We start from the raw sequence: 19,593 nt of genomic DNA on the forward strand, positions 1-19,593 counted from the left end.
ATTTGTAGTCAGTTACAGACACCATTTAAAGCAATAAAGGTTAAAGTGTATAATATAAAGTCACAGCTATAAAGATAACCTCCAGGACAAAAATGCAAATCTTCAAATTAATAAGGACAAATTCAAAAAACCAAAACAACAATAGCAAAAATCACATGGACTATATATTTTAGAATAATACAAATTAATAGCAGAACATAATGTGATGAGACAATAAAGTCTGATTGTCCTCTTTTTGTCATGTACAAGAGACCTGGAGGTCTCCTTACCAGGCTGGAACTGTGACTTTGTGATCACATCAGGTCTTCAGATCCTTCTATATTTCTGCTCAGGCATCCTTAGCATCTGGCTTTCATCCTTTTAAAACCACATGATAGCAACATAACTGCTCAGGCAGATGTCAGAAAGGAAAAGGGTGAAGGGCAAAATGCATATGCCACTTGAGTCAGTTCTCTTTTAAAGTGCTTGGAAAAGTAACTGGCACATAATGAGTATTATTTGTTGAATGAATACATTTTTCTTTACCCCACTGATGCTGAATTAGATACCACCTTATGTCCTCCCGAATACCCTCCATTTTATGCCTAACCTTACATTGTACAATTAACACGTTTTAAAATTTCCCATTTATTTGTCTCTCCCCAGAATACAATTCACCTCTAGATTCCCGAATACATAGCTGAGTGACTAGCATACAAAACGCATAATAGTTGAAGAAATTAATGTCAGCCTCAGCCCTTAACCCCCTTTTTAGCCAACTTCTTTTAGTACCTCATATGTGCCAAACATTGTTCTGGACATTTGAGCAAAACAGACTCATTCTTATCCATTTAAAATCACACAAAAGTTTATGTAGAAGAAATTTGCTTCACTTGTAGAGTTTTACTGAAAGATTATAGATTCTATCGGAGCTCAGGAGACAGAACCATCAGAAGCTTTCAACTCCACATTGACTTGCTTTGTTATTTTTCTAATTTCACAAAGGAAAACAGTTAGTAAAGGTAAAGTTTTCATGGCGAAATCCAGTAGCCATTGTCCATCTGCACATTCAGAAGCCAATGAAGATAGTGACGAATAAAAAGAAGGGAAAGGAAGGGAAGGGAAAGGAAGGGAAGGGTAGGGAAGGGGAGGGGAGGGGAGGGGAGGGGAGGGAAGGGAAGGGAAGGGAAGGGAAGGGAAGGGAAGGGAAGGGAAGGGAAGGGAAGGGAAGGGAAGGGAAGGGGAAAGAGAAAGGAAAAGAGAAAGAGAAAGGGAAAGTGGAGTGGGGGCCAAAAAATGTTGGCACAAAAACGCAAGGGGTTTAGCTGGAAAGGAAAGATAAAGGGATAGGAAAAGGAGACTGAACAGTGATTCTGAGAAAGGATAAGCAAATTTGGATAATGGCCTGCCAACTGCATAAAGTGGAGTATAGTTTTATTCAATGATTAATATCAATTATGGCCACCAAGTTGGGCTGTGGTTAAGATAGACCTTAACTTGATGTAATCATGGGTGATTTAAAGACTTTTGTGAGATCACAGACACCTGAGTCAGTATCCTCTTCTTACAACTATTCTACAACTGTCTGTTATTCTGGTTTTGGAGACATCCACTGCCCAGATCTTCCTTCTCTGGATTGACTGGTGTTTGATTTAATAGTTAGATATGGATTCTACTAGGAAAAAACCCCACACATACAACTCAAAATTTGAAACTTCCTTCATAGTTCTGAAGTGAATCACGTTTTAAATCCATTTTTTTAGTGAAACAAAAGTGAAATGGTGACATTCTCCCTGGTGTTTGGCCTCCATTGTCTTTGGGAGTGTCCCCAGTCAGGAGGAAATATATAGAAAGGAAACAAAATCCTAATGTATTGATCATTTTTAGGTCATCTCAGAAGCTTTTGATTTCTTTACATGGTGAATGATGATTCACTTAAAGATGCAAAGGATTAATTATAATATGCAACTATCTACAAGATATTTGTTCCATATTTTAATTTTTTATTATTTTTAAAGTTTATTTATTTCAGTCATCTCTACACCAACATGGGACTTGAACTCATGACCCCAAAATCAAGAGTCACATGCTTTTCTGACTGAGCCAGTCAGGCGCTCCAAGAGACTTGTAAAAGATGTGATTCCCAGGATTTTTTTTTTTTTTTTTTTTTTTTTTTTAAAGAGTTATTTTTCTTTCTTTTTTTTTTTTTTTTATTATTTATTTATGATAGTCACAGAGAGAGAGAGAGGCAGAGACACAGGCAGGGGGAGAAGCAGGCTCCATGCACCGGGAGCCCGATGTGGGATTCGATCCCGGGTCTCCAGGATCGCGCCCTGGGCCAAAGGCAGGCGCCAAACCGCTGCGCCACCCAGGGACCCCCAGGATTAAGTAGGATCATGTAAGTCATGATGCAACTACCATATTCTAAAGAGGTTTCAGTTTTCTTGGGAATCAATTGCTGTTGCATAGTAAACAGGGAAGCAAGAAGAGAGACAAATCAGTTTCAGAGTTGGTCATGCACATTGCCAGTCCCACTGTGACATTTCCACTCCTTTCCCATTCTGACCTTGCTTCCCTGCTTTCTTGCTTATGTCCAACCTCTTGCTATAATTTAGTCTAATCATTGCTAATAATTTCACTTTTTCTTCCATTGCCCATTCACGCTTTCATATGCAGAAGGCAAATATATCTCAATCTTGCTTAAACAAAATGTGAAAAAAAAGAAACCCCACACTAGAAAAATGGAACAAATTCCCACACAAACCAGGCTGCTTTTAATATTTCTGTGCTGTTTTTAGTGTGTTAATATCTTACTATCTCAGCTAAGAACCTGGTCGAAACAAACTCAACAAGAGGAAAAAGCTAAAGAATAATAAACAAGACATCAAATCCAGATAAAATAGAACTTAAAACTTATAATGACAAAACAGAGAAGACAAAAATTTCTCAAGGTAAAAGTTACCTGGTTTTTACAAAGAAAATAACAGAAACATATAGCAAATTGTATCTCCTGATCTTCCTTAATATCTGAGGCAAAAGATAGAACAAGGTTATGAGCTTTGTTCCCACAAAATATATTGCCCTGGTTTTCTGTTTCTACAAACCCAAGACAAAACAAAGCACATAGAAGAAAACAGAGATAAGAAGCCAGAAGAACTTTTAGGAGTCTGCTACCTTTAGAACTATGGGATATAAGTTTCATAGTTGGTGGCAGCCATGTTTCTCCAGTTTGTAGCTTTTCCTGGCCAATATTACTTAAGGTACTTCTACAATACATCCCATCATCTTACTGTTTGTCTAAGTTAACTTAATACTCAAAATGGGGTTGTTGAAATTTGTAACCTTGAAAATCCCATCCTAAAAATGGACTCCAGAGCAGGAACTTTTTACCAGTTCAAATTCAAACTGAAATAACTTTATTCTTTCTAGCCTCATTATGGATTGGCTCAGAAACTGCAGTTGGGAGTGATCAATATTTCCAGCTATGAGTATCTGTAGAAGGCAGATGCCAAGAAAATTAGATTAGGGTTATCAGAAGTCTATAATATTTCTATATCATTAACATCTGAAGATACATTTAAACACTGTTTAGCATCTTAGTTTCCAGAAATACCTTAGCTACGAGAAAAGGAGATTTGTGACAAATATCTTTTAGATTTTTTAAAATTATTTTTAAGTAATCTCTATACCCAACGTGAAGCTATAATCTACATCCCCTAGATCCAGAATCTCATGCTCCACTGACCAAGCCAGCCAGGTGCCCCCAAACAAAAATTGATAGAAAAAGAAATAGTCTGGAAGATTGGCCTAGCCAATGCAGAGCCACAATCCCTGGAGGAGCCCCGAGGACCTACAGCAGTTGGGCTGCCAAATTTACTAAGTTTTAGGAAGGAGAAGTCTAGACAGAGGGCTTTACATAAAATAAAAATGGAAAACATGCTACCTATCACAAATGCTATCTAAATCCTGATTTTCCTGAGTCTAATTTTTTGATCCCTACAGAATCTCAAAAGGAGCAAAAATGTCTCAACAGCACTGCCAACACTGCAAGTTGCTTCATGACCACCTTTGACTTCTATACAAAGGAAACTGACAAGAAGTTAGCTGATTTGATCAAACTCACAAAAAAAAAAAAAAACAGGCCAAAGTTATAGCTTGGTATTGCACCCACAGCCTTTTGAAAAGCAGCAAGATTAACATGTCATTAGGATTCAATGGGCTCAAAGCCTTTCATTTAATTAAGAATTAAAAAAAGAAAAACAAATGAATAAATCAAGCCTATTTGTAAAAAACTGGGCAAACACAGGAAGTGTGGAACACCACAGACCGTGTATACCTACAGTAAGAGTAGAATCATGCTAAGAGTTACTATCTATTGACTTCAACATGCTAACTCAAGTAGGAAGAGCATGGCTTATGTTGAGCATAACATTTGTTATAAAATCAATGCCCACTATATTTGACACCAATACTTGGTAAAACTAAACAAACACAAAAGCAAAACATTAGAGAATACATGAAGAAAGTGTAGTTAGTGGAGTCATGAGAAATAAGTGCCACAGCTTTGGAAAGAACAAAGCAGGTCAAGAAAATGTGATAGGTTTTTCTAGGGAAATTACATAATGAATGGAGAAAAACAAAGCGAATAAATTACTGTTGTTAACCACTTCAGTGTGTGGTAAAAGCAAAGGCAAATCACTGAAATAGTGTTACGTGAGGTTTGAGAAATTAATACAACCATTTATCAAAGTTGTCCCCTAGTAATTAAAAAATACTTTATTTTTACAAATTGCCTCTCTTTGTTGACCTTTGAGTATCTCTGCTTTTGCATTTATGTCCTGTGTTGTATAACATATCATTCCAGTCCAACTGCAAATAATGTATCAGTGTTCTTATAGCATTTAGTTTTCCATTTCTTTCAACTTGGGAACAAGACACTTGCTTCAGTGCTTGCAAATTTTTTTGCAAAGCATAGTCAAATAGAGTCAGACATGACTACTCTCCCTTGTTGAAATGGTTATTAATCATAGAGTGATAATAAATGAAATGAGTCTTTTATGAAGGAAGTATATCAGAGATAACATTGATCAAAGATGTCTTCAGTACATTCAAGAATGAAGGAAAAATAGGCCTATTAATGAGAACTTCATTGGCAAAATGAGTTCTAAGGTGAATAAAGTAAATTTCTAGAATCACATGAGCCCAGTTCACTGAAGGGCTCACATCTGATTTTCTTATAATCACTTAAATTATAGAAAAGAGGTGTTTGGTGTTGACTATAAGTAGATTAGAACAGAGCGAGAAAAAGAAACTAGATTCTTATCTTGCTCAATTTGCGTTTACTGAGATCACTGAATTGCACCAAGTTGCAAATATCTTCTGTTACTAAAACTTCTCAGCTGACTTCTTCATTTAGAAAAAAAAAACTCATAAGCAAGCCTAAAATGTTTAATTCTTTCCCTCTACCTAGACATAGAGGAAGATCCTTCCAAATTTACCTTTGTTGAAGCTTTTCAAATAAACTCTACGAAATGTAGCTGAAACATTCTTGGTAGCCCTACCTATAAATCTGGAGGTTGCAAGAGCCCAAAAAGCAGTGAGCCTTTGTCTTCACTCAACCCTTGAGTGATTATGCTAATTCAACAAAGTCTTCCAGAGCCACTTTTAAATTCTGCAAAGCTTTGTGTTTGCATATAGCATCCATTCCTCCATGACCTGTATACATAGAAGAGGTGTCAACTTGCTGAAGATCAGTTTCTCCATTGCAGTCCTTTTGTACTTTCCAATGGGTGTTGATCTGGAATGCAGAAGCAGGCAGAGAATAGATACATCCTGATTTTGTAATAAATGGCAACAGCATTCTTTTCTGTCCTGCACATCCAGACTCAATTATTTTTCCTACACATTCCTCTTTGATGACACTTTTCACTTTGACTACTTGCTTAAATACACACTTACTATACTGTAAACTCCTTAGGACAGAGATCCATTCATCTTTCTATTTGCAGTGCTGATATCTGATACCCTGTAGGACTGCAGCTATAGTTTGTTAAACCCAGATCTTTTTAAAACTTAATTTAATTTAAAAAATTTTTAAGATAGAGTGAGTTTGTGGGGTGGGCCAGGGCAGGGGAAGGTGGTGCAGAGGGAGAGAGAGAGAGAGAAAATTTTTTTTTTTAAGCAGGCTCTAGGCTTAACAAATGTAAGGCTCAATCCCCTCACCCTAAGATCATGACCTAAACCAAAATGAAGAGTTGGAGCTTCACCGACTGAGCCATCCCAGGGACCCCTGAAGACATTTTGTCTTAATGAATCAAAATTTCTGTTCATGTCACTGACTTTTTATTTTTAAGATACAACCTCAGACTCATTATGTCCTTTTCCCCATAATTCCTAACGTCCACAACAAAATTTCAGCAATATTATAAAGGTTCAAAATCAGTTTAGTCAATACCAAGTTTGAAAAAGTCATATAGCAAAGCATTCCCTAAGATTCAGGTGGCTGGAGTGATTGGAACCAAAATGTAAAATCAACTCAGCAAAAATAATTAAAATTCTCCTCATGACAATTGATATCCATAATCAGAACTGTCTTATTGAACCAATCTCCTAGATATTTTAAAATATAACACTGGGATTTTTAAGGCAGGGAAACTATTCTGTTTGATACTATGATGGTGGATACGTGTCATTATACATTTGTCAAAACCCGTACAATGCACACCATCAGAGGAAACCATAATGTCTACTAAGGACTTTGGGTGATAACGATGTGTCAGTGCAGGTTCATTAACAAATATACCACACTGATGCGGGATGTTGATGGTGGGGAAGGCTGTGGGAAGTGGAGAGAGTATATAGAAACTCTCTGTACTTTCCTCTCAGCTTTCCTGTAAACCTAAATTGCTCTAAAACTAGTCTGCTAATTTCTTTTAAATAACACTAAGACCACAAGCAATATTCCTTTCCTTAAGACTCCAGATCAGTTACTTATGCACAATTTCACATAGGAAGTATACAAACCAGCCTGTGTTTATGAAAGCCACTGTTTCTTCTATTGGCTTTTAATCAAATCCTCCAGTTTCAACCAAAGTGATGGGTTCAGTAAAGTTACTATTTTATGATTTGTCTTTTTTTTAAGCTTTTATTTATTTATTTGACAGAGAGAGAGGGGTGCACAAGCTGGGGGAGTGGCAGAGGGAGAGGAAGAAGCAAGGTCTCTGCTGAGCAGGGAACCCCATGTGGGGCTGGACCCTGGAACCAGGATCCAAGCTAAAGGTGGATGCTTAACCAACTGAGCCACTCTGGGCCCCTAATATTTGTCTTTTCTTAATGAATTTCACAAAGAGGGGCCAGACAGTGATACTATAAGATTCATAGAGAATTTTCAATGCCCTGCCATGGACTTATCAGTCCTTGCTGATCCAGCCCCATCAAATTTGCCTAGCTCTGGCATGTGTACATGCTTTGCATGTGCTAGCAAGCAGCCTTGGAGAGACCAGCTACATTATCTTGCCCTGGAGTTGACTTCAACAATCATTTGTGACATTGGAATTTTAGGAGGACGCCCTCTATCAGGAGTTTCTCTATTTGGGCTTGGAAGTATGCAATTATATGCAAGTACTTGCTTGCAAATGCCTGAACTGAAAGTCAGTATGTAGGTAGCAAAAAATCAGTATAAAAGAATTATTAATAGGGAGGCCTGGGTGGCTCAGTAGTTGAGCATCTCTCGTCAGCTCAGGTCGTGATCCCACAGTCCTGGGATCGAGTTCTGCGTCAGGTCCCCACAGGAGCCTGCTTCTCCCTCTGCCTATATCTCTGCCTCTCTCTGTGTGTCTCTCATGAATAAATAAATAACATTAAAAAAAGAATTATTAATAGATGAAGTGAAAATTTACTTCTATCTCAGACCAGAGTTTTCCTAATTTATTCAGAAAATATTATTTCTGCAGACTATATTCCCGACCTAATGAGGATTCTGTTCTCAAAAATGTAAGGAAACTGCTGCATATTTTACACTCCTTTTAGAGACCGACAGATGTCCATTAACATTTTAAAGGCTCTCCGAAAATCTGCCTTAACCAATTTAAGAACTTTATTTAATCTTAATTTCCCAAACCTATGTTGCCCCCTAACCTTTGCTGCCGTTGCTGCTGCTGTTGTCCTGATACTTGATACTGTTAATTCACATCCGAAGAATTATAGTTGCAGAAACATACTCTGTACGTTGTCAGTATATTTGGATAACAATAATAACGGGCCATTAAAAATAAATGTTAATTTTTTTCTTTTTTCTCCCCTGCAGGGATCCCAATGCGGGACTCAATCCCAGGACCCTGGGACCATGCCCTGAACCAAAGGCTCAACCACTGAGCCACCGAGGTGCCCATAAATTTTGTTTTTCTAACATGATGTACCTACATTATCTAGAGAAATGAAAGGTTACCAGATAAACCAATGTGAGCAATGTTGAAGATGTTAACAGAAAAGTAAATATAGACTGAACCACAAGAAATTTACAAATGCCTTTCTGTCAGCAGTCTTGAAGCCCCATCAGTTTTGTTTGGGTCACTTTCAGAGTGGCTGGCTCATCTCACTGGCTCTCTGTCTGCATCATGTTATCTTTCAAACATCAAATGATGCTTGCACACACAACATAATATACATATTTGTGAGCATGTAGTAAGCAAATTTTCAAATATTTTAAATGTGATTTCTTCACTTATTTTTTATCTTGATGATAGAACCAAGATAGGAAAAGTAGTACTCTCTTCTTTATCAACTGTACATCATACCACCAGAAGCCTCTCTGTATAAAATTCGTTTGGTCTTTTCAGTGACAAAAACCAGAGGAGGTTTACGTTAAACTGGACACCATAAATATGCACACTCTATAGATAAACTCTATAAAAGCTTACATTGCATTCACCTCTCTTTGTTGATCAGTGAGTAGTCAGTCACCTAATTCATTGGATTTAAATTCTCAGAGTTTTTTTTGGGGGGGGGCGGGGTTGTTTGTTTTTTAATCTTTAATCTTAAATTTAAGCTAGACTAGCTGTCTCCAGAGATACTGCCAAAATTTGGAAGATCATCATAACCTAAGAAGTAGACTTTATTGGCCTGTCCAAATATACTCTCATTTTACCTTAAGTGGTTCTCTTTTGATACTGTGTCATTTTTTTGGTATCATTATATTTATATATTATGTTAGTGTGTTAACTATACTTTTATGTATTTATAGGTTTGTTTAATTTTCCTTTATTCTTATCCTAAGCAGTAATATACAAAAAAAATCACAGATTGATATATTAATTATATTCCTGGTAAATATTAATATTCATGAACCCCTTAAAGTTATCTTGTATATCACCAGCAGACTCTGTAGCACACACTTTGGAAAACACAAATAGAAATTTCTTGCAACAGAAATAAGAGATGGGAGGTGGAGTGGGGAAAAGTTAAGATAACCTCTCATAACTCTCCTTCCTACCAGATATATACACAAATAGTCAAACAGAAAGATATTTATTTACACTACTTTCTGGGAAAAAAAAAAGAATTCTTTAAAATACTGTGATCAGAGGAATTTTATAATCAAGGAATATTCAAAACATTGAGGGGATACATCTCTAATATTGAGTTTCTGTGTGATACAATAAATACACTAAAAGAAATATTTTACTGAAATATGCAATTTTTATGAAGAAACAGACATCTCCTAGAACCAAAGACTGATCCTGCTAATACTTTAGGCATGTGGTATATGTGTGTGTGCCTCTGTGTGCTTACTTTTCTTTCTTTCTTTTTAATCAAGTGACCTATACTCATTTGGTTAAGTTTCTACCACAAGACATCACTGTATGCTTCTTTTTTTTCAAGATACACGTCATAACACACCAAGAAAGAGGGAACTTCCAGTGCCTGTGGTAACATCACTTGATAAACAGACTCATTTGAACAGCAAGAGCCTGTTTGCCTTTACTATATAAAGCAGCAGAGACGTTGACGAGCAGATATTTGCCGAGTGAGGACTATGCGAGCAGCAGGCATCTCCACACCAAGGTTAGACAAAATGCCAGGAATGTTCTTCTCTGCTAATCCAAAGGAATTGAAAGAAACTGATCATTCACTTCTAGATGATAAAACGCATAAAAAGAGGCCAAAGACTTTGTAAGTTCACTTGATGTCTCATTTTGTGAATGTTTGACTTAGATTATCTTTAATGGCAGAAGGATTGAGAATGAACGGGAAAAAAATATGAGCATTTAGTTAACTAAATCAGAGAAATTAGCTGATGTGTATATATAATATATGTATTATACATTTAGTTGTATTTTAAAAAATTTTTAAATGATTCGTGACAGGGCGTTAGATTATGTGGAAATTTTTGCAGACTTTGGCTTGTAAAAATTAGCTCAAGCTTAACATAGGAAAATGTTGTAACAACTATTTTTATTATTGCCTTGTTCCTTGGAGAAGTTTATTTCATGTTCCTTGTGCAAATGAAATGTATTCTACTGAGTAAATATGAATATTCATGTTTGTATCTTTTGTAGTGGAATGGATGTGAAAGCATACCTGAGATCTATGATCCCACATCTGGAATCTGGAATTAAACCTTCTAAATCCAAAGACATGTATGTATGCTAATATGCTGAACTATCATTTTAAGAGCAGCCTGTGTATTAGCTCTATATTCTAGCAAGTGATTAATACTGCACATGCTAGAGTTTGTTTATTTTAAGTAACAAGCCAAATGAAAGTAGACTACATTAGTACCAACGTAAATTAAGTACCAACGTGTGTGTACATAATTTGCTATTTATTATACTGCTACAGTATATGTATTTAGATTTCTTCACGTTCTACTGACAGATATTTTCATAACGATAGTCATTCTAAAGGAAGTTTTGTTTTCTTACAGATAAATTTTAAGAAAACTTATAGAACTAGAATCTTAGTTCCTGGAGTTATCAAAATATAGCAGCCATTCTGATATCATTTGTGATTACACACACAAAAAATATCTGACTAATTTATGTGAATTTTGTCCCAGCAGACTCTCTGTTAATGAAGTAATGCAGTGGTCTCAATCTCTGGAAAAACTACTTGCAAACCAAAGTAAGTATGATTAACTTACTAAATGTTTTTAGGTTTACCTCAGTACACTATTAGACCGAATGACTTCATTAAAACGTAGTGTTCTGGATAGAAGAGTATATAAAAAGTTGTATTCCAGTTTTTCTGTAGTCACTAATAGCTTCAGCATATTATTCCTCATTGTAGTGTGATGTTGACCTCGCACACAGTCCGCCACTGTCCTTCAGACAAATTTGCTGAGACAATTAGGTATTTCCATGGATCATTATAGGAGCAAAATTTAAAGCTATGCTGGGGTCCTGAAGTTTCAAGTTTTTAAAAGTAAACCAAACATCTCAACTTATGACCATTCTGAAAGCTACCTCTAGAATGTATTTTTGTAATTGTTGGATGTAAGAAGTAAGATACATTAGGTCAATTGACTATTTTATTATTTTCATTCTCTCCTTCATTCATTCATTGACTCATTTAGCCTACTTTTATGTGGTAAGCAGTTTAGAAGCACTAAGGATTCAAAACCAAGGACACGTGCCTTGCTGCTTTGAAGGAAGTTGAGAAACACAATATTTAATTGCATTATATATAACATGATACATGATAACACAGATATGATAAAAAGAATTTTTAAACAGTCTTGTGGGGAGTTTCTGATAAGAGAAGGTGGAGTGAAATCAGCTTGCCTTTCCCTCATCGTGGGCATTGCAATTCTCTTGGGATTAGGATCTCACTCAGAGGTTTGAATAAGCAGTGTGGTCTTTATCTAGAGGAAGAATTTAATCCTCTTTTCCCCACAAACACTCTTAATCCCTACTTAGGGTGTCAAGTAGTTCAATGTGGTTCATCCCTCTTATCATCTGACTTAGTTTACAATCCAACCAAACAAATAAATGGTAGAAATGGCCCATCAAAAAGCCTCAGTAACACCAGCAAATAGAATCAGCATATCAGCACATTTCCTGACTGATAGGGATTGGATGGGGAATTTATATTTTTTGGGTTTTTTTTTTTTTTTGGAATTTATATTTGTTAATAATAAACATGATGTAAATGACCTTCGTCAATGTTTGCTTCCCTAAAATAATCTACAGTCTGGCTAGGAGTTGGTATTTATAAGAAAAGAGATTGTTTTGTTATCACAAGAGCAGAATTTCAACTTAATTAATAGATGGAAGCAAAGCACAGTTCTGTAGCCATTGCTAGCAGCTGTGTGACGGTGGATGGGTTTGTCTGGCCCCAGATAAACTATCAGTGAAGGAATCTCTGAGATTGTCTCATCTTTATGAATTACGCACAGCTGTTTCTTCAGCATTAGCCGTATCTTACCTTTGAGCCTAGACAACTCAGTAGTATTTTTCTCACAAATTTCTTCTTTAAGGTATTCGTTTATTGGCTCAAATAATTTAATTATCTCACCTCTCACCCTTTATTTTTAGTTGGTCAAGATGTCTTCAGAAGTTTCCTAAAGTCTGAGTTCAGTGAGGAGAACATTGAGTTCTGGCTGGCTTGTGAAGACTATAAAAAAACAGAGTCTGATCTTTTGCATCGCAAAGCGGAGAAAATATATAAAGCTTTTGTGCATTCAGATGCTGCTAAACAAGTAAGTATTATCTTCGTTATCATCAGTTTATGTGTAAAGGAACTTAGATGCAGAAATAGCATTCTGCATACATAGCAAGATTAGATCTTTTTTAAGTATTATAATTTCACTGCTAAATGTTTAGGTATGTTCATATAGTTCAGTGCAATAATAAGCTAATTTTCTATATCTTTGAATATTTCAAGACAGTAGAATGAAAAGATTGGTTTTGCAAAATTAGCTAGCATGATAGAGATGGGGTAAGGAGTACCAGTGTTACTAGCCAGAATTACATGTCAGAATGTCTTGAATGAGTTAGCTCATCTTACATTAGGATAAAATACAGATTAGTGTAATACATACAATTATAGCAACAGAGATATTTTCAGTTAGTAGTAGTGCCCCCATTCCAGTTAAATATTCTTGGTTCAAGCAAAAAATAGCTACACAAGGTGTCCTCTCCTATGAATTTTAAATGACCACATCACTCTTCTGATACATGTATCACCTTGTATGGATATTTAAATTTTTCATGTCTGTCTCTTTTGCATCTCCCAACTATACTATGAGCTAACTTGGAGCAAAGATTTTTTGTGTGTGTGATATTTCTTTTTACTTCCTTCACACCTAGTATAGAGTTGGTTGAGAGAAGGCATGTAAGAGATATTTGAACTGATATCACTGAGGGCTTAATGCCATTGTCTTGAGATGTTTCAACAAACATAGTCACATCACAAAATGTGCAATAAATTGGAAGTACGTATTAATTAGTATTTCTTTTTAGATCAACATTGACTTTCACACTCGAGAATCTACAGCCAAGAAGATTAAAGCACCAACCCCTACGTGTTTTGATGAAGCCCAAAAAATTATATATACTCTTATGGAAAAGGATTCCTATCCCAGATTTCTCAAATCAAATATATATTTAAATCTTCTGAATGAACTTCAGGCTAATAGTCTAAAGTGACCAGTTCCGGGCTGGAGAGAATTGAAGATCATATCAAGGACAGAAGGAATGCTCCAGTTATGGCTCCCTGGGTGAACAACCTGGCCCTTTTGAGTGACTCCACAGGCCCAAGAGAAGAGCAAATGACTCAAAATGGATTAACATGGAAGTTATCCAGGCTCAGGGTTAAAGGCACATAAGCAAGAAGAGACAGTAGAAAGAAGGAGATACTGTGGTACTGTCATTAAAAAAAAAAAAAAAAAAAAAGTGGACATGTCAGAAAATCCCTCAGTACTGAGAAGGCCAGGTAACTCCAGTTACACAGAAACTGTGAATAAAGGTTTTGAAACCGATTAAAACATGCTATAAGCTTTAAGGTCAACTGATATTTATGCTACATATTATTATATAGAGATTGCATTGAACTGCTGAGATCTCTAACTGGGATAGCTATTTGGAAAATATGTGTTTGCAACCACCGTTGCTATTATTGATGCTTGCAAGGGTTTTTGGTGTTTTATATTTTTTGTTTGCTTTTGGTTTGAAAGAGATGAAGAAGAGAATAATGTATTTAACTTAAACTATTGCTCTTAAACTGGGAAGTGAGAATTTATTTGTAAATTAAATTATCACAGTGCCATAATAAATGAGTTTTGTATTAAAAATATATAGAAGCTATTTCTCTTTACATTTATTTGCCATTTTTAGAAATGAGTATTTATTCCTCACATTTAACAAAAACTCAAGCAAGGCTCTTCTACTCTATCATTTCTTCAACATCTAAAATTATCAGGAAATTAATCCCATACTAAAGTATTATATGTATCTATTGGAAAGAGTTCATTAGTTTTCTCTTTGCTATCATAATGCATTACAAGCAAACAAATATGCTCTCATATAGTCAAGCTTCAAACTGATGAAAAATTGAAGAAGTCTTTAAAAAGGGGATGGAAGAGTAATTTCAAGAAGTAATCTAATTAACAATTAATATTTCATTGTGATTTAAGTTGAGAAAACTCAATGTTCATAGCAATCTTGTGAAAGCTGAGACTCAGAATAAATCACTAGTCCCCAAATTTAGTTGTCAAACTACTTAGGATGTTTTAAAAATAACCACAATCACCACCTTTTTCAGGGCCCTATCCCAAACTGAATCAGAATCTTGAAGGGATAGGGTATGAAAATCTACATTTTAGAAGGAAATCCCAAGTGATTCTAAAGATAATTCGGGGCTGGGAACCCTGTAATTAAGAGACAGTCATGCTGCCGGGAGGGGCGGGGGGGGCGGGAATTGCACACAAATCTCTCACTACACAATTTCTGCTCTTTCTGCTATGAGACACTGCCCCCCACTGGCCAAAATGCATTTCCTAAATCGTTCATGTCTCCAACAGTCCTCTAAGTGTCAAGTAAGTAGGAAAATAAGAGGACTCTGTAGGGGTCACCTACAGAGAGTAGAAAAATAATCAAGATTATGCCCATTCCAGCATAGCCTATATAGCTCTATCTTCCCATGTGCCCGTGTTCCATATTTTATTGAATAATCAGCCATCCACATACCATAGTGAAATACTATGGATATTCTCAATACAGGATTACTACTCATCAGGCCCACAGCTAGGGTTTGGAGCAATATATATATATATATATATATATATAAGATTTTAAAAGTATTATTCTTGAGTTTCCATGGAAGCAATCCATATTGTTTCTACCTTAAATTTTATTCCATGGTTTAGCAGGTCATATTATAAGAGAAGCTTAGGAAGAGGGTTCAGTTTTACAACAATAGTAATAATCAAGTAATAATAATCTATCCCTTCCTCAGTCCATCACCAAGTTTGTCAATCTCCGCCCATCAACGAGTGTAGGAGGCATATCACCTGCTCTTTCTCTACTACCTCAGTGTAGGCTCAGGGTAGGCTGTCCTTGCTTGCCAATTCATTTGACTTGTTTTCCATCTGCCAGCCTCTTCTCTTCCATCCATCCTCTGAATAGCCACAAACATCAATCTCTGAAACACAGATTTTACCATGTCATCTCCCATGACATATAAAATAATTTCAAATTTCTCCTTCTGGAACTCACAGTGAGACTGGTGGTATAATCCTATTGCTCTTGTCTGGGTACTTTCTTACCTTTATGTCACACTGGATTAGTTGTCTTTTCTTGAATAAGCCCTGGCCTTCACTATCTCTAGGCCTTCACCTAATCTCTACTATCCATCTAAAATGCTCATCCCTCTAAAACGCCTACTGCCTTCCAGTTTTCAAAATCCAGCCAATTATTCAAGGCCAGGACAGAATAACTCTTCCACAAAGGTTTTCTAAAACCTTCCACCACTATGTAGTCATTTTCCCTGTCAAATGGATATGAACTGAGTTTGTATAAACACAAGACATTCTGCTTCTATTTCCAGTATTACTGTCACATTACACAGTCCAGGCTCTTCAGACTGGGAGGCATGAGAAATGCAACTGTCCAATATACACACCGGTCATAAAATAAATGCTTCTGGTCTTTGTCTTGTTAAGATGCCATGTTAAAGAGCCACCCAATTTTTGGACAGATGGTCAAAACAAATATCTAAGGCACCTCTTAATTTAATAATAATAATAATAATAATAATAAACAGAATAAATTTTAAAAGAACTCATGAAAGCATAGGTTCAAGATATTAAAAATACTTGAAAAGATAATTTTCTTTTAATTGGCATTTTTAACTATGGTATGGCGGTCTTATAAGACCATTCACTGGGACGCCTGGGTGGCTAATGGTTGAGCGTCTGCCTTTGGCTCAGGGCATGATCCTGGAGTCTAGGGATCGAGTCGCACATCAGGCTCCCTGCATGGAGCCTGCTTCTCCCTCTGCTTCTGTCTCTGCCTTCTCTCTCTGTGTGTGTATCTCATGAATAAATAAATAAAATCTTTGAAAAAAAAAAAAGAGTATTCACAATAATGTGATTAACTCTAGTGACATCTACTATTTAAAGAAATCTAATCCAGCTGCTTGACCTGAATCTCAGCTTACAGGTTGTGTTCTATTGTCATACTAAAGAAGTGGCAGTCAACAATATGTATGGCTTAAAAGGCATTAACTTTAAAAAAAAATTGCTTTTCTTGGATTTACATTATTTCTAATATGTGTATCACAGAAAACTAGGAATCTAACAAGATAGAAATGAGAGTGACATACACCTCATGATGCCTGATAATTTTCTCATTTCTCAAGTGAAAAAAGATGTAAGACTTTTAAAAAGTTCTCCAACTCCAAGTTTTATTAACAAAAATAGTTACTCAAATAATACATTAGACATTAGATTTGTTCATCAAGGAAAAGTATTTGCTATTGTCCTATATTTAATATGCATTATTACCTGTTATAATATTTGCTGGCTGGTTTCCTCCACTTTTTTTCCACAGGGGAAGGGATAATTAGGGTGGATCTTGAAGATTAAATAAAACCTAACCAGGGGAGAAGGGAAGTGGGGACACTTCAATGCAGAGAAGAGTCTGTGAAAAGGTCAGAAATTCAGGGGGACACAAAAACTATTCAGTAATGGTGATTTACTTGGTGTGGCTGGAAAGAATAAGAGGGAAAACTGAAAAGATAGTTTAGGGCAGATTCTGAGAAGGGATTTAGTCCACTCCAAAAAATACATTTTATTTCTTATGTGGTAGGTAACCAGCATAATTTTATGCAAAAAAGCAAGACATACATTTTTTTTTTAATGTCTACTATGAGCCAGGCACGGTGCTAGATATACATTACTTGCTAAGTCTACACCAAAACTCTTTGAGGTAAGCATTCCTACTCTAATTTTATTGATTGACAAATATAGAAACAAAAAAGTAAAAAAAAAAAATTATCTAAGGATGCATAACTAGTGAGTAGCAGACCTAAGACTTAAATCCAGGTATGTATGTTTCCAAAGACTTTATGTTATCTCATCCTTCTTTCTGAATGTGACATGATTACTTTGTGTCATAAAAATTAATTCTAAGATTTACTGTAGAAGACACTTTCAAAAGAAGCCATCATTGAGGAAGGGAAGCTAAATGTGAACCTAGTTTGATTAGCCCAGCAAGAGAGATCAGGGCCTGAACTAGAACAGCAATCAAAGCAATGGAAAGGAGAAGGTAAATAAACAAAACTTGGTTAGCAATATACTGTGATAGATAAGAGGGAACAATATAGGATACCTCTGGGGTGTCTACCCGGATCCTCAAAGTTCCAGCAAATTCCTTTCTGGGTCTATTTTTGAGCTTGTCTTCCTTGAGGCCTTTGAGCTATAAATGTGCATTAAATAACTTGGAAGTAGAAGATGGGAGCATTGGAGGAAGATCGAGGCATATGCTTTTAAGAAGTTGCACATGCAAAATAAATTATGTAATACTTTCAATAGATAACAGCTTATTCTTAATTCACCTACAGATGAAGCATTCCACATGTTTTCCCTCAAAGCTCACTTTTAGCTTGCAAGTCATCATCCAGGCTGAGAACAAAAACCAAGGACCAAGAGACTCAACACATTTGCAAGCAAGCAATTGCTCTAAGGTTGAGAGCATCTTTCAAAGACAGGAGACAAAACCAAAGTCTAGGATTCAAGCCAAGAGAAAGGCAAAGAAAGCAGTTGTCAACTACAAACAGAAACTGCCATGGGGATAAGGAACACTAGACAACAGAGGGTGGTGAAGAAATTGACTCTGCGGCAGGAATTCTGCTCCTTGTATGGACGGCCTAACCAGTAACTTGACCGTGGAACTATTTGACGGCTGAAATGTTCTAGGGTTGCTTCTCATCAGCAGAGATAAACAAGAGGACTGGAGGCCTGCTGTCAGCTGGCCACTCTCCTGGCATAGTCTTTATTCCAATCACTCTTACCTTCACTCTTCAAAATAGGTGAATCTATTTTTACCCTTTATTTCTGGAGAGAGAGAAAAAAAAACCAAAACTTTGTGGGTGTCAAATATTCTCTTATCTCCCTTAAACTCTTTGTTGCTATTCTGGTCAAACACAATGAAAAATTCAGTACGTATGGATTAAATCAGTAAAATTCCCATGTTTTCCACTCATCTTTTATACTCTGTCTTAAAACCCTCAGTTTGAATTAACTCTAAAAACAGGTTGTATTCTAGTCTAGTACTTTTTTTTTCTTTTTCTTTTTCTTTTCTTTTTTTTTAAGATCTTATTTATTTGTTCATGAAAGACACAGAGAGAGAGAGGCAGAGACACAGGCAGAGGGGGAAGCAGGCTCCATGCAGGGAGCCCAATGTGGGACTCGATCTCCGGTCTCAAGGATCATGCTCTGGGCCGAAGCAGGCGCTAAACCGCTGAACCACCCAGGGATACCCGACTTTTTTTTTTCTTAAGTCTATCTGTTAATTCAGTATTTACAAATGATCCATTGTATAGATAGAACATGTTTCCATATCCCAGAATGTTTATTTGGCACAATTTTGACTGCAATGATTATAATTCATACTATCTATGGAGGTACTTAAAGATGTCAAAATTGAGGGGAAGAAGTACAAAATATCCCCTGCCCAGTGGTTTTTAAATTCAGAGATCTAGAAATCTAGGTTCAACTATAAACTTCTAGAAAAGAGTCTAGATTATTGCTTCTTTAATAAATTCACCAATTGGGACACCCGGGTGGCTCAGCAGTTGAGCCTCTGCCTTTGGCTCAGGGTGTGATCCTGTGGTGTCGGGATCAAGTCCCGCATCCGGGTCCCCACAGGGAGCCTGCTTCTCCCTCTGCCTTTCTCTGTGTGTATCTCATGAATAAATAAATAAATAATTTTAAAAATTAAAACATAAATTCAGCAATTAATGACACTTGCTATGTGCCATAAGCCACACCAGGTGGGAGCGCCTCGGTGGCTCTTTCGGTTGGGCTGCTGCCTTCAATTCAGGTCATGATTCTGGGATCCTGGGATGGAGCACAGGTTGGTTGGGTTCTCTACTCAGTGGGGAACCTGCCTCTCC

General features: G+C 36.4%; 1 protein-coding gene across 4 annotated transcripts; it reads left to right on the forward strand.

Moving 5' to 3' along the window:
* Window positions 1-9,909: 9,909 nt before the first annotated feature.
* Window positions 9,910-14,282, forward strand: RGS1 (regulator of G protein signaling 1). 4 transcript variants are annotated; one of them, XM_072814435.1, is made up of 5 exons: window positions 9,910-10,041; window positions 10,536-10,616; window positions 11,036-11,100; window positions 12,513-12,676; window positions 13,440-14,282. In XM_072814435.1, the coding sequence occupies exons 1-5, from the start codon at window positions 10,013-10,015 to the stop codon at window positions 13,623-13,625; spliced, it is 525 nt and encodes a 174-aa protein (XP_072670536.1). In that variant the 5' UTR covers window positions 9,910-10,012; the 3' UTR covers window positions 13,626-14,282. The 4 variants fall into 4 exon arrangements, with proteins under 4 accessions (XP_072670536.1, XP_072670537.1, XP_072670534.1 ...); XM_072814436.1 differs by having other exon boundaries at window positions 11,039-11,100; XM_072814433.1 differs by having other exon boundaries at window positions 9,919-10,149.
* The last annotated feature ends 5,311 nt before the right edge of the window (window positions 14,283-19,593 follow it).

Source organism: Canis lupus, chromosome 38, assembly GCF_048164855.1.
Source record: "Canis lupus baileyi chromosome 38, mCanLup2.hap1, whole genome shotgun sequence".
In the NCBI taxonomy this organism is placed as follows: Eukaryota; Metazoa; Chordata; class Mammalia; order Carnivora; family Canidae; genus Canis; species Canis lupus.